Source organism: Rosa rugosa, chromosome 2 (genome assembly GCF_958449725.1).
Source record: "Rosa rugosa chromosome 2, drRosRugo1.1, whole genome shotgun sequence".
NCBI lineage: Eukaryota > Viridiplantae > Streptophyta > Magnoliopsida > Rosales > Rosaceae > Rosa > Rosa rugosa.
In genome coordinates this window covers 9894198-9909510 of record NC_084821.1, presented here as the reverse complement: position 1 = coordinate 9909510, position 15313 = coordinate 9894198, and the positions used below count along the sequence as shown (strand labels likewise).

The following is a 15313-nucleotide window of genomic DNA, read 5'->3' as shown; positions in this document are numbered from 1 at the left end:
ATATAACCATTACTTTAAACTTCAAAAGCAAAAGGGATGCATTTCCCAATCATTGAAACCAACATTTTACACAAGAAAAACATTCTAGTGCGTGCCCATCTACTCGGGACATCAAAAAGCTGATACACATATATGGTTCCAAAATATGCCACACATGGTGCATGACAATGTACCAGCAGAGAAGCACAAAAAAGATGCTTTCCTTATCTAAAATGTACCAGCAACAAGTGTGCTACTTCATGACTCGTGCACATATGTGTTGACAACAAACTTCCCCCACTCATTTCGCACTTGATCAATATCTGCCTGGGTGTATTGGCTACTGCCTCTCCTCTCCCACTGAAATCAGTTAATTATATCAAAAGGATCAGTTAATCATTTTGGTGAATAAGGCATAGATATAATAACACACTTAATAGAAATTGAGTCAAGTGACTATTTATAGCTATATATGTTGATACCTTGGAAGGAAACAATGACATGTCTTTATCCTCAATGATATCTCTCATGTATCGCATGATAAAGTACCCGCACTCCTTGTTGCTAGGTTGGGGAGGAATGCTCTAAACACAAGCAAATGAATGAACAAGTGAAAACTTGGCATGGAAAACTGTTTTTTGAAAACCACAAGTGGTGAAACTTACAGCCAAATTTTTCCAATGGACTGAACTCCGACTCTGCTTATTCTTTGCAGAAATATACATACGCATAGCACTACACCAAAACAACAATATGATCAATGATGTACCATAATGCAAGGGAGGAAAACAAGTGTATTAAACAGATTTCATAAAATTGTTGCATTTCAATCAATATGTAAACGAGGGACTTACGTATCCACGATAGACATCCAATCTCCTGTGGGTAAGCGTCTTTTCAGCGGGTCCATAAAATAGGCAGTTCCTTTCTCCGGATCAACAAGTGTCAACACCCAATGATCACTACATGCATACAAAATGTCATATATCTTGAACACTGATTTGTTATATATGTTCAGACACAGTAGATATGAAAGTTTGCAAACATTCATTAACTTACCCTGAGTTATATGGCAGCATGAACATCTGCCCTGGTTTAGCAGTTACAAGCCTATCTTTGATGTGTTGGGCCTTGACAGTTCCATTCCCACACCCCACAGCACCAATAAGTGAAGGGTCAACAAACGCAACCATGTCCAGCATTTTATAAGCCTTCAACTTATCATAGAGGTACCTAATAACAAACATTTGCACCAACTCATTGGGTTTCAGCAACTATACTCCTTATCAAGGCATTACGGACAAAGCATATATGTATATATAAATAAATATATATATATATATATATATATATTTATATAATATCAGTTGAAGGACTTTTTCTACCTTTGATACACAGCAATGCAAGTTCCAGTTACTTCCCTCATGCTTGCAAGTCGCCTAACATCTTTTCCCAATATAAATGTCTTGCGAGAATATCCAAACACTTCAGGCTCCATGTAGAAGTTGATTGTATTCCCATCTTTGAATGCATCCTCACCCCACAAACATAACAACTTCAATGAAGCTGGCAACGATGGTGCCAATTTGGCCAAGCCAAATTCAATCTCCGAGTCCTCTTCCCCTATCTCTTTCCTTTTCTTCTTCTTATCAGCTTTATCCTTGGTAGGTTTCTAGAATAAGAAAATAAATGTAAGGTACAAATCATAAATATAAGCTGCATATCTACAATTAAGTGAATTTCTATAAACAAATGAATGTTATCAAAGTAGCTACAGGTTGAATTATACACAGTTCTTACCTTGACTGCAGATTTTATGACTAGGTGTTTAGGCCATGCGACCCAACTCCCCATAGCCTGCTTCACTGTTTCAATTTCATCTTTCACAGGAAATGGCACTTTTGCTTTCTCCTCAAGCGCGGCATAGATGGAAACACGCACATTACCATCCCCTAGTGGAGTGCCATGAACGAGTTGGGAAGGATCCTCGCACTCCATAACAGTGGCATAAGCAACAATATGTTCAACAGAACCTATTGCCAACTTGCAATCAACCTCAGCTACGTTTGACTAAAAAATGAACCAAAAAACAAGATTTATAGTTGTTCCCTCTATATATTCAAAATAGTAACAGATTTAAATGTAGTCCACAAACATACTCATAAGCAACTCATAAGCATTCTATGAGTAACAACATGCTGCAAGCTTCAGACAGTTTCAGAAAACTGGTAACTTGAAAGAAAAATTCACCAACAATTACTCTTTCAATGATTTGAAGCACAACTTTCCAGATTTCATGTAGACATGCAAAGCTACTATTTTCCAGAGTTTCATGCTATTCGCAGTTCAAATGAATTGTCAAACAAGAATCTAAAGTGACAGAAACGCTGAATAAAACAAAAACCCTGAAACAGTGCAGTTTGATCAAAATAGCATAAGTATTTCATTTTAACTTTGTTTTTCACGAAACCAAGTTCAAAATGATCATTGAAGAGTCTCCTTTAAGCTGTCAAAAACTGAGAGTAAAGCTACAAGTAAAGGTTTTTCAAAAATCATGAAATGCCCCACTGGTTCAGCTTGGGTGTCAAACACATGTATGCAGTAATCGAACTTTGATCTTTTTCCAGTTCATTATTGGCTTTAAGTAAAACCAAATTACCTTTAATGTAGGTTGACGCATTGTCAAATCCACATATTCTGCCCCCTCCTCATTCTCCGGCTCCTTGATATCTATCATATTGACATTTTCTTCAACAGCCTCATTGACCTCCTCACGGTTGACAACTACTTTCTCAAGCAACTTGGGAAACTCATTCCCTTTCTTGCACCTAGGACTTTTATCCAACCTGCCTCCCTTAACAACCTTTGTCCCTTTCCTTTTACACATGATGGTTTTGTTTTCCATTTCTTCAAAAACGCTCAGAATTTTAGCTCCATCCACATTGTTCACTGCTTCTTCCAACGGACCTTTATCCGTTTCTTGAGCAATCTCATTAGCTGTCATTGAGCAGCTTCCATGGCCAGATACATGTGGGTGAATAGTTGCAGCCTCTTTTCCATTTATCTTTGCTTCAAGTTCAGCAAACTTGGCCGCCCACATAGTCCTCTCCTCTGCAACAATTTTTTCCCTCGCTTCCCTGACTATCTCCTCCCTAGCCTCCTCTAGTATCTTCTCCCTTGCCTCCTCTACTATCTTCTCTCTCTCTCCTCTGACAATATTTTCTGCACACTAAGTCTGACAGTAGCTTCTAGGCTCTCCTTTCTACGTTTAGGGAGGTGGAAGTAAGTAGAGGGAGTGACAAAACCTCCTACTCCCCGCACTCTTCCCCCATGCTCCGGAGTCCCTAACGCCAATGTTAAGACATCATTACTTCCTTCAGCGCTTAGCTCTCCACTGTCAAGCTTTCTTTTCAAGTTTGTCTGACAGTTTAGATTAGGAAATATCATCACATATCATCTAAACAAACCTTATACATACAAAAATAGTCCAATACATATATGGACTTACTATCTTTTCAGCGGTCTTTACTGACTCCTCATCCTTGAAACTGCCATCCTTTGTCTGTCGTCCTCTTATCCACAAAGTGGCCCTATCAACTTCTCCATCACTCATTCCATCAGCCTACAAAATAAGATAGTTAATGCATACATTACAACTAGGAACCCTACATAAGTAAGGTAGAAAACAGTTTCACTAACCAACTCAGCCTCCAACCCTGCATATCCTTTACGGGACATTCTATGAGGATACTTATTCTTGCTGCGCCTCTCTTGTTGCGCACGACGCTTTTCCTGCAAAATAGGGGTACTAATTAGTTAAATAAGTATTCGATATTTACATAACTACATTTTATATGACTACAACTAAATGATTGAAATACAAGTGCATTTATACCAAGAATGAAGGCTTTGTCCGCATTTTGACAAATTCTGTCCAGTGATCAGCATTGATGAAAGGATAATCATCTGGAGGATATTGCAAGGCTTCAGGGTCATCCAAATAGGGGATAACGTACTTGGAAGTAAGTAGACACTTGAATTGCCTCCACTTTCTTGCAGCAGATTCCAAGACCAATTTTTTATGCTCAGGACCAATCAAAAATGGAATCTGTGCACATTTCATTGCTAACTATCAGTTCAAGTTCAGAAACTACTGAAAAATGAAAACAATGAACACTATCATACCAACCTAACTAACTACACCTTCAATACTAAATAAAACAGATAAGGAACTTAATCACCTGAACACGTTGCCAGATTTTGTTCTTTTCTTCAAGAGTTACGGCTTTCCAATTTTCCCTTATTACCGATACCTTCCTTCTTGCCAACACACCAATGTAGCTTTGCATTTGCTTAGCCACGTTCCCACAAGGGGTCCCTTTTCTGTTAAATAAAACAACCTTCTTGCATTTACGACTCTTGCGGTTTGTAATGCGTGACATAGTCACTGCAGGTCGCTTCAGCAACTTTAGGCCCCCAGTTGATTCAGGTTCTTTCTTTTTTGACTTTCCCTTTTTTGAATGAGATCCATCGGAAAATGATGATGATGTCGGTGACTTCAAAGACTTAGTCTTCATAGGCTTCGAACGATTTTCTTTCGACTTTCTCTTCTTTGATACACTAGCAGATTGTGATGCTGCCATTATCTACACAAATGTTAGCCCCATTAGTACATCAAATCCACATATATGAGTAACTTGTATAACAAACATATAAGCTGCATATTAGTAAACAAATCTGCTAATGTTTAAAATAACAGACACTTTAACATATATTACTACAAATATCGCCGATGCAGAAAATAACAGTAATTAAATAAACAAACACTTAACACATATCCAAGCAAAAAATAAGAGTATTTAAAATAACAAACACTTAACACTTGGTACAATCAGTGAAACAGAAAATAACCAACATTAAAAACATATTTAGTGAGCCAAGTATCCTTTAGGCATGACAATTATAAATTACATCAATACGACTATATGAACTACTCTCCCTCAACTACTATATCCTCATTCCCTGCACGCCTATAACCCATTGGCTCCTCATCTTGAGAGTTATCATGTGACTGAATAGCTGGCATTGTAGTTGCGATGGGGGGGGTGGGAAAGAATGGTGTCCCCAACATCATCCTCCTTAACAGAATCAATGTAATCTCTTTTTGGGACTCTCACCACAACTGCCCACCTACGATCTACAGGGTCTTCAACATAAAATATTTGCTCCACACTTTTTCCCAAAACAAAACAGTCATTTAGATAACCTTTCCTATTTAAATTAACTAAAGTGAACCCAAGATCATCTTCTCTAACACCCTTCTCATTCTCTACCCAATCACACTTAAAAATAGGAACCCTAAAATGACCATAGTCAAGCTCCCATATTTCGGTAATCACCCCATAGAAGCTCATGTCTTCAGTAATAAGGTTTTTATCCTTAGCACTAGCTACTTGAGGAGTCTTAGCAACCAAATAAACCCCACTGCTTTGTGTCGACCTAAGATCATCGCTCAACTTAGTGTTATATTGCACTCCCCCTATTCGGTAACCACTAAACTTCGGGACTTCATGGCTTGGTTGATCTGCTAGCCACCTCACAATCTCAGGGACGTCACAACCTGGTTCAGCAACCTTTGATTCAACCTGCAAAATAAAATAAAACATTTTACCAACTATGTTCTGCATTGTTAAAAGCTTTATCAGTCTATAAATTACAGTTACATTAAATGGAAACTACTTACCCTCTCCTTCACCCACTGAGCAAAAGTCATGTTTTGTTTGTCCACCAACCACTTTTTTATTCTTTTTGTACTTGGGAAACTCCCTCTTCAACTGTTCCGTGTGTTCCCTACACAAATATTTATTAAGTATTAGTGTATAAGCATTAGAACAAGAAAATAAGCAAAACTGTAAAAAACATAGATAGTGATCAACTTACAAAAAGTAGCTTCTAAATTCTTCAGTGTTTTGAAGCACGCAGAGATGAGCTTGCTGAAATTCTTTGCCATAAACAGACTCAACAGTTGCACCAGAGGTAGGCTTGTCAGCTGTGATGTTTTCTTTTGGGATGCCAACAGTCCTATCATCAAAGAAAAGTTCACCTAAAAACTTAAGCGCCTCCTCAGCTATGTAACACTCAGCAATGCACCCTTCCGGATGCGTTTTATTCCTAACATAGCCCTTACAAACCTTCATATATCTTTCAAAAGGATACATCCATCGGAAGCAAACCGGTCCACATAGCTCAACTTCTCTAACCAAGTGGACTGTTAAATGAATCATTATGTCAAAGAAAGATGGCGGAAAGTACTTCTCAAGCTCACACAAAGTTTCGACCAGATCACTTTGGATTTTGGGAAGCCTTGAAACATCTATAGTCTTGCTGCAAATTTCATTAAAAAAAAGGCAAAGCCTGATTACTGCAACCCTGACCGGTTTTTCCAACACCCCTCGGATAGCAATTGGGAGCAGCTGTTGCATTAACGCATGACAATCATGGGATTTAAGTCCAATCAGCCTCAAATCATCCATTGAAACAAGGTTTGAAATGTTTGAAGAGTAGTTTTCAGGAACCTTCATGCCATAAAATGATCCACACATACATCTTTTTTCATCTAATGTTAGGTTCCAGCTTGCCAATGGCAAGCGCTTCTTTTTCGGACCATCTAGATTTGGGTGCAATCCACATCTTATACCCATTTCCACCAAGTCCAAACGAGTTTTCAAGCCGTCTTTGGTTTTTCCTGGAATGTTCAACAACGTCCCTATTAGACTATCACACACATTTTTTTCAATGTGCATGACATCAAGGCAGTGCCTAACAGGGAGATACTTCCAATATTCAAGCTCAAAGAATATCGACTTCTTCTTCCAACATGGCCTAGTTTCATCCTCAGCCCCCCTATAAGCAGAAGCAGGTTTTTTTTTTCCAAACGGCCAATGTGGAACTTCAGCCTCCACCCTACTCAACAATTCTTCTCCAGTCAATGGCACTGGAGCTGCTGCATGTTCTGGCTGGTTATTGAAAGCAGCCCTTAGCTTTCGGTAAGGATGGTGTCTTCCTAAAAATCGCCGATGAATGGTGTAAGCCATCTTTCCCCCGTGAACTAGCCTTGTAGGTTTTGTTTTATCAAGGCAAATCGGACATGCATTGTAGCCTTTGACTATACTCCCTGAAAGGTTACCATACGCTGGAAAATCATTGATTGTCCAGAATAGTAGAGCCCTAAGAGTAAAAGTTTCATTTTTGATGGCATCGTAAACTCCATTCACCCCTTCCCATAGCAGCTTTAAGTCATCTATTAATGGTTCAAGGTAAACATCGATGTCGTTTCCTGGTTGTTTAGGGCCCGATATCAATAAGGTAAGCATCATGTGTTTCCTCTTCATTACCAACCATGGAGGTAGATTATAGGTTACCAAAATAACGGGCCAACAACTATACTTGCTGCTTAAGGAGCTAAAGGGATTGAACCCATCCGATGACAATGCAAGTCGTAGGTTTCGTGGCTCATTACCAAAATCTGCCCATTTTTCATCTACCAACTTCCAAGCCGCAGAATCTACAGGATGGCGAATTAAGCCATCCTTGTTTCTCTCGGTGGCATGCCAAGTTAAGGCCTTTGATGTTTCAGTTGATTGAAACATTCTTTTGAACCTAGGAATAGGAGGGAAATACCATAACACTTTTGCGGGGACTCCCTCTCTTTCTTTCTTGTTTTTGCATATTTTCCACCTAGATGTACCACATGTAGGACAAATAGTGTCATCGGCATATTGTTTTCTGTACAGAATACAGTCATTAGGGCAGGCATGTATTTTGGTGTAATCCATTCCTAATGCACTCAAACTCTTCTTTGCTTCGTACATAGAGGAAGGTATCTCGTTTCCTTCCGGCAGATACTCAGCAAAGGCAATCAACCAGTCTGAGTAAGCCGAATCACTCATCCCATGCTTGGCTTTCAAGTTGTAAAGCCTCACAAGCACATTCATCTTGGTGTGCCTATTGCAACCAGGGTACAAGGGTTTGTTGGCATCGTCAACAAATTTCTTGAAGTCATTACACTCACTCGAAAGCTCCTCATCCTCATCACCTTCCAACTCCACATCACTATCTAATTGTACTTCATAATCTGCCCTCATGTTACCCTGTACAGAGTCAGATTCAATTGGCTCTGATTCAAGACTTTCACTATCCGTATATGATCCCGACTCCACTACAACCTCCCCATGTTCTGTCCATTTCACATAATCTGTGTTAATCCCATTTACAAACAAGTGATCCTTTATCACTTGTGCAGAAAAATCTTTCACATTTCCACACTTTGTGCAAGGACAACAAATACGGTTTGGGTCTCTAGCATTTCCCAAAGCAAACTGACAAAACTCTGCCACCCCTAACTTATATTCATGAGATCTCCTATCAGCATGCACCCATGACCTATCCATCTACATTAAACAAACACCACAAACCAAAACTACGTCATCGAGCAACAAAACCCCAATCACATATCCTGCATGCATTCACTAAGTTCCATAAACTCTACCAATTCAAACTCTGGTACTCTTAATCACTGACAGCAGTTTATTTACATATATACATGTCCAATATCAGGCAATGAAAAAAAAATATCAACATATATTCAGGCTAAGCAAATTCAATAACAAGGACAAAACAGAATAGCATAATATATAAAGAAAAACAAATTTGTCTGACATTTAGGGTAAGAAAATCCAATAACAAGACAGAACAGTATACCACAATATAAGAAGAAAAACAAATCGATACAAATTTAGGCTAAGCAAATCCAAAAACAAAAATGCAAAAAAAAAAAAAAAAAAAATATTAAAGGAGGTCCATGAACAAACACATATCATATTCTCCATTGGGAAAAGCTATGCTAAAACAACATCCAAACAATTCCCCAATAAGAACATTAACTGCAGATGTAGTATATATGAACCAAACCAGTCCTATACACATTCCACCTGAACAAATCCAATGATACCATGATATATATTAAGCATAGAACAATAGATTTCAACAAATTAAAGATTCAAAACAAATTTAATAGCAGTCCACAAATTCAACAGTGAAGCTCACAGTACTCACCAATCCAGCTCCAGCAATGAATACAAACAATAGCAGTGAAGCTCAGTGCACGAGTCCAACTCACTCTACAGCTTCTTCCAACTCCACCAGATATGCCTTAATTGTGCGGCTGCTGAGAATAATAAACAAGGCCATCAGATTTAGGAAGAAAGGTCAACAACTCCTACCTTCCATAATGCATGACTAGACAAGACCTAAATGAAATTTGTTCAAAAAACCACCAGCGCTTACTACTCAAAGGCTATAGTTTTTTTGTAACCTATTGGCATTCTTGAATAAAGACTAGAATCTGCAGGATTTGGAAGCTTGTACAACATGTTTTGTTAAATGCTGGCAATTCTAGATATTAGTAGTGTTGCTAAGCTGTTGTTTCTTTAAATGAGGACTTTGAAAATACTTTCAGTCAAGTTCCCTAACGGCCTTGGGAGGGAGTAGAGTTTAAGTGGCTTAAATTGCACATTTGAAGTCACAATATTGAACTTTCAAAAGCAACAACATTGACCCTAGACTGAAACAGTTTCGATGTATAGTCTATGAGACCACTCTTGGTAACCGGATGACAGTTCTACATCTTTTATGTCTTCTAAGTTCAGTAATCTAATTATGTCTCGACAAGTTAAAACAAATTTGCATCATGTTCAACATTGCAGCACATGATCACACTATCCTCATGCATCTTTCACAACAGTAGATGATAAACACATAACATCACTGAAACATTTGTAGAGTCAAAATGTGGGGTAACTAACTAGCACTTGAATGCATGCATAAAACAACCATTCACTTAATTTCATTTTTTTTTTACCCTTCTGTTGGTATTTGAGTCTTTTGACATTCTCCTCTTCCACCCTATCAATTCCCAAGACGGATAAGACTCTTCATATGATTGTAGGAAGAAAGGTCTTAAGCACATATACCATAGGACTCCCTTCTTCCATAAAAACTAGCTTTTACCACATTATTTCCTCCTGTTAATAATAATCACATCACTTTCTATAAGCAAGATTAGCATGAAAAAATTCATTGCAAGCCAATAAAACTCATTCTTCCCTGTCCCCACAAGAAGAAACTGAAAAAAAAAAAAAAAAAACTCAGAAAACTAGTTCCAACCAAATAGATACATGTTTTTAAAGTGCATATTCACAACTTGCTTTTCGTACACTATCATACCTGAGGTGAAAAACAAATATATCCAAACTTCAAAACGATATTTGTACACAAAAAAACAATTAGGCCTGTTTTGAAATGCTGTCCTTGACTTATGGAATACTAATTGAAGAAAAATCACCACATTTTCGGTTTGGAAAGTAAGATTCACATTCAACATTCAAGCAATACAAGCCAATGGAAACTGAAAGTCACCATGATACTCCACACTTTCAATATTGTAACCGAACCCTCTATTTTTCCATGAATTTACAATCACTTTACTGCACAGAATAAACATCTTCAATCAAGGCAAATGCAAAAAGAACACTGAATCTACTAAGCCTAAACTAAATTCACTTTCTGGGATCTAACAATATCATGAAAAGATCAAATCATATTCCAAACACTAACACCATCAACTCACCACCAATTTAGATAATCTAAATTGTAAGTCTAAACCAATCAAATACTATTTTGTTCCCTGTACTCTAATCAAACAGAGTTGCTATTTGTTACGACATTACTTGAGCAATTTACTTATGTCAAAAACCTTATCTCCAATTTGACAAATCAGTTATCCAATTTCCTAAAGCAACAGTCTTTTCCGTTGAAAAAAAATCCCCAAAAAACCCTAAAATCAAAATCAGGAAATCCAAACATGGTAGAATGGGGCGAACAGACCAAATCTAGAGAAGGAGAATTCGTGGGAAACCATTCACACAATCACAGTAACTACATCATTTTTTTTCTTTGTGGGCATGCTTGTTTTTGCTTTCTTAGTTCAATACAATCACATAACTAATGAAAATAAGCATGAATTAGATGAATTTAGATGACCCATATTCGAGAGGTGGAATTGGAATCTTACCTGAACCCACAAGCTTCGACAGATCACAGTGGAGGTTAAGTCTGGTAGGATTCGCCGTCAAACTGCTGACTATAGACGGGTTCGTGGCCGGAGCACCATTAATAGCGAGTGACGGATAGAAAAGAGAAAGAGAGAGAGAGAGAGATCTGCTCAGTGGTTTCAAGTGGGCTGCGCAAGAACAACAAGGTCAGTGCTTCGTGGTGATTTTGCTTAGAATCAAACCTCCAAGCGGCTTCCTATTTGGTTTGCAGCTGAGGGGAGATGAGAGAGGGAATGGGTTGGCATGGCTTCTCAGAGATAGACCTAATCGAGATGCATGTGTTTTGATGACGGATGGTGTTTTCATGAGAGAGCCATGGTCTTTTGATGAAAGATCGAGTGATGGTTTTTGATGAAGTTGAGAAGAGAGCTACTCGACGAGAGGAAACGGCTGTTTTGACAAAGTGTTAGACGCGCGGGGAGAGCAAATCCAATAAACCTAGCTATCTAGCTAATTAAGTCGTGGCGGGCTTTTAATTTTTGCTTTATGAATCAGACAACATAAAGATGAAGTTTTGTTGTCTGATTGTGAACAAATTAAATCTCAGCTAAGGTTCCAAAGAGGGAAAAGTTCCTGCTATAATATGCTACCAAAGTAACATGCTAGCCAATGCTCATTTACACAACGGAAACAACTCATTTGGTTGTCTGATTATCAATTTGGTGCTATATTTCAATCAAAACTCGGAGGTTTTTGGGGGGCTCGAGTGCCATTTTGGGCCAAATAAAGGCACATTCAATATTTCCCACTTCATCACACAACAAAAAGTCAAAAACCGTTGTATCATGCTTTGCATGGTACTCTCATACAACAGATATAACTATACTGTTGTGCTATATAGTACCAATTTGGAGCCAAATTTGAGTCGATCTGGGAGGGAAATCTGCCGCTATTTTTTTTTATGATTCAGACAACAGATTATTCTTGTAACCGTTGTGCAATGACCTTCTAAACAAAAACTTCAGAATTTTAACCACCTTATACAACGTAAGTTTACTAAACATGTTGTGTGATTCACTTTTCTTCATCACACAACACATTTTTTTTTTTCGTTGTGCAAAAAGTGTTGTCTGATAACAAAATTGGTGTAGTGGAGAGAAAGAAAATGTAATGGGGTGGTATGGGTGATGTCTCTTCCTTGTGAGAAGAGATGCTTATACAGAGAAGAGAAAGAGGAGTAAAATGATGAATGGAAGCAAAAGAGAGAAGCTCAAGCATTGTAAGAAGCATGGAGGTGGAGTATAAGAGTGGTAATAGATCCTAAAAACAAGGAAGAGGGGTATGGAAGAGATGGAGTAAAAAGAGGGAAGTAATGATGAGCTATGAGAGTTTAGAGTTGAAAAGATGACTTAGGAGAAGAGAGAAGCAGCTGCTCTCTTTATTGTGCATGGGAAACATGAAAATGAAGAGTGTTGGGGTGGTTTTAGGTCACCAAAGTCAATGTGACAACCAAAGGAGAGAAAGTGCATAGGGATGTCTATTATTCAAAGGATAATATGATGGACTAATCTTACCATAATCTTGTAGGATTCTTCTAGGACTCTCCTTGATAATTTCAGCATCATAGACCTTCCAAAAATGCACAAGAAATCCGCCTAAAGAAGGTTCTAGGCCAAACTGCCTTGTTTTGACTAGGATACGTTTTCTTTCTCTGAAGCTTCCTTCAATTGAATCTCCACTGAGACTTTGGAATTGGCCTTCAACTTCTTCATACCAAATGTTTCTCGATAAGTGTAGATCGTTCTGGTAAAATTTCAGAGCTTATTTCACTGTGGTTTGGCTGGAAATACCGCTGGAATCCGTACAGGTCCGGTTTTGCAGTTTTTCATATTTTAGTCAAAAACTTGGACCTATCTTTTGAAGGCCTTAGACTCTGAACTAGCTCTTGGACTATTCATATGAAATGATTCTTAGGATGTCTAGAATGAATTTGGAAGGTTTCAACTCATTTGAAGTTCGTTTGATCAGGCTGCCGCTCCTCCTTCCTTGTCTAGCTCGCTTTCTCCTGGCCGGAGTAGGAAAATGTGCTAAGATTGACTTTTTAGTGCATTTCCATGCTTCTCCATCCTTTTCCTAGCATGATAAGGAAAACATAATAAATATATATATAAATAAACACAAAGATTAAACAAAGGTACAAAATTAGGGGAATAATGGAATTGGATTAGTCAACATTAAATTAGACTTTAGAACAACTAATTGCCATGTTTTAGAGCACAAATATGTATATGAATTATGATCCAACAATTTGAAGGATTTGAGAAAATTCTAGAGAGAAGGAAGAGCTTATTTGTCTAGACTTTCTAAGAAAATTTAATTTTCTATGTTATAATCCTTATATGTTATTTGACTTAATGATATTTTGGTTTGTTTTGTGATGATGATAACTTTGTGAAACCATTATAACTATCGTGACATTGAGTGACAATGTTAAATCAGAATTGGGACATTGTGTGATAGTTTCACCAAGTTACAATGATATATGTATGAAATTACAGTGAAAAATATGGTCATAAAAAGTTTGGTCAATGTTAATGGTCTTGGTTTTCGTTATTTCAATTATCATTCGTGTAACTATTTATTTTCATATAATCGATCTGAGATGCAAATTTATTTTAAATTAACTATAATTAAATTGAACATTATGAGATTCAATATTTAGTATGTTTCCAAATTCCACAAACATAAACATACAAGAGCTTGTAATAAAAAAAAAAGTTGTACTTGTGCAAGATCAACTTCAACAACTTTTTTGAGAAAAAAATGTTAATTCATGAATAGTTCACCAAGAAAACAAAATAACACCCTGCCTTGTGGCGCTGACAAAAAAATCACTACTTAAGCAATTTCATCTTTTCTAAACATGAGAGCCATACAAATAAGCATTAGTAGATTCATGATTTAACCTACGACCCAAATCCATTTGCTAAGCTATCACATCTTCCTTAGTTAGAAGAGGTCACAGACCCTTCATCCATTATAATATGCTTCTTCTTAAGCCCCTTAAGTTTGGGTAGTTGTGCAATAAGTGTAGCAGACTCTCTAATATGCTAAAAGTAGCATACACTTTAAGCCTGCAAGATTGTCAGATTGTAGTATAGAACAAATAGAGTTCATTCAAGGCTAGGGATTGAGGGTACACAATTAATCACACAAACAAACTAGCTAAAATACAAAACAAAACAAATGAAATAAAAAGAAGGGGGAAGAGAAGAAGAGAAAGCGCAATTTAAATGGGGGGTTTTTAGGATTTAATGAAAATTAAAAGGAAAAGTAAAAAAGAGAATTTGGTTTCAAGTCTTGAAAGATCAAGAGAAGAAGATGTTAGAAGCTCAGTTATCCACCACCAATTATGCTCGCAGTTTCAATTACTAAAATTATGAGGAAGAAATCAATCAAGAAATAAGTTGGAGAAAATCATGTCCCTTATTTTTACTTCCCTTAATTACTTAGTCTATGTGAACGCACAGTAATTAAGCCTATCAAACATGCAATCAAGATATAGAATGTTATCCTATCAACAACACAATTAGTGTCAACATGTTTAAAGCATTAAGCACATATGGAAGTTTGATTGATTATAGAGTAGCATCCTACTGTGGAACGCCTACCTAGCATGCTCCTCTAATTGTTTGAAACATTAACTTTTGTCCAAAGCCTTTACTTCTTGTGAACAAAGAAAACAAGATGCTTAAGTGAATTGTTTTTAAGTCCTAGCTCCAATTACATGCATATATCCTAAGTGTCGACTCAAAGAACATAAGCACATAAAGGTTTTCAATCAAGAAAAATCAAATAATCAATCTCAAGAACCAAGTTTTCAAAACTAAGATAGCATAACAAAGAGGGGTAAAGCTAAGGTATGTTAACATTTCTCATACATCAACTATTTTTACCACTTTAAGGACTCATGTTACCACTTTGAGGACTAATATTACTATTTTGAGGACTCATACGGTAAACTAAGAAAATTTACCACTTTAAGGACTCATGTTACCACTTTGAGGACTAATATTACAATTTTGAGGACTCATGTGGTAACTAAGAAAATTTACCACTTTAAGAACTCATGTTACCACTTTGAAGACTAATATTACTATTTTGAGGACTCATTTTACCACTTTTAAGGCTATTGTATGCATGTCATACGTTAACACATTGTA

At 37.2% G+C, this 15313-nt stretch overlaps 2 protein-coding genes across 2 annotated transcripts; both read right to left on the bottom strand.

Moving 5' to 3' along the window:
- Positions 1 to 237: 237 nt before the first annotated feature.
- On the bottom strand, positions 238 to 2051 carry LOC133730310 (uncharacterized). Its single transcript, XM_062157929.1, has 6 exons — positions 1365 to 2051; positions 1039 to 1212; positions 834 to 941; positions 645 to 714; positions 462 to 563; positions 238 to 339 (listed from the first exon to the last, which is right to left on the bottom strand). The coding sequence occupies exons 1-6, from the start codon at positions 1475 to 1477 to the stop codon at positions 238 to 240; spliced, it is 669 nt and encodes a 222-aa protein (XP_062013913.1). The 5' UTR covers positions 1478 to 2051.
- Positions 2052 to 5042: 2991 nt separating this feature from the next.
- LOC133730309 (uncharacterized) lies at positions 5043 to 8429 on the bottom strand. The gene is made up of 3 exons (XM_062157928.1): positions 5920 to 8429; positions 5772 to 5829; positions 5043 to 5624 (listed from the first exon to the last, which is right to left on the bottom strand). The coding sequence occupies exons 1-3, from the start codon at positions 8427 to 8429 to the stop codon at positions 5043 to 5045; spliced, it is 3150 nt and encodes a 1049-aa protein (XP_062013912.1).
- Positions 8430 to 15313: the final 6884 nt, after the last annotated feature.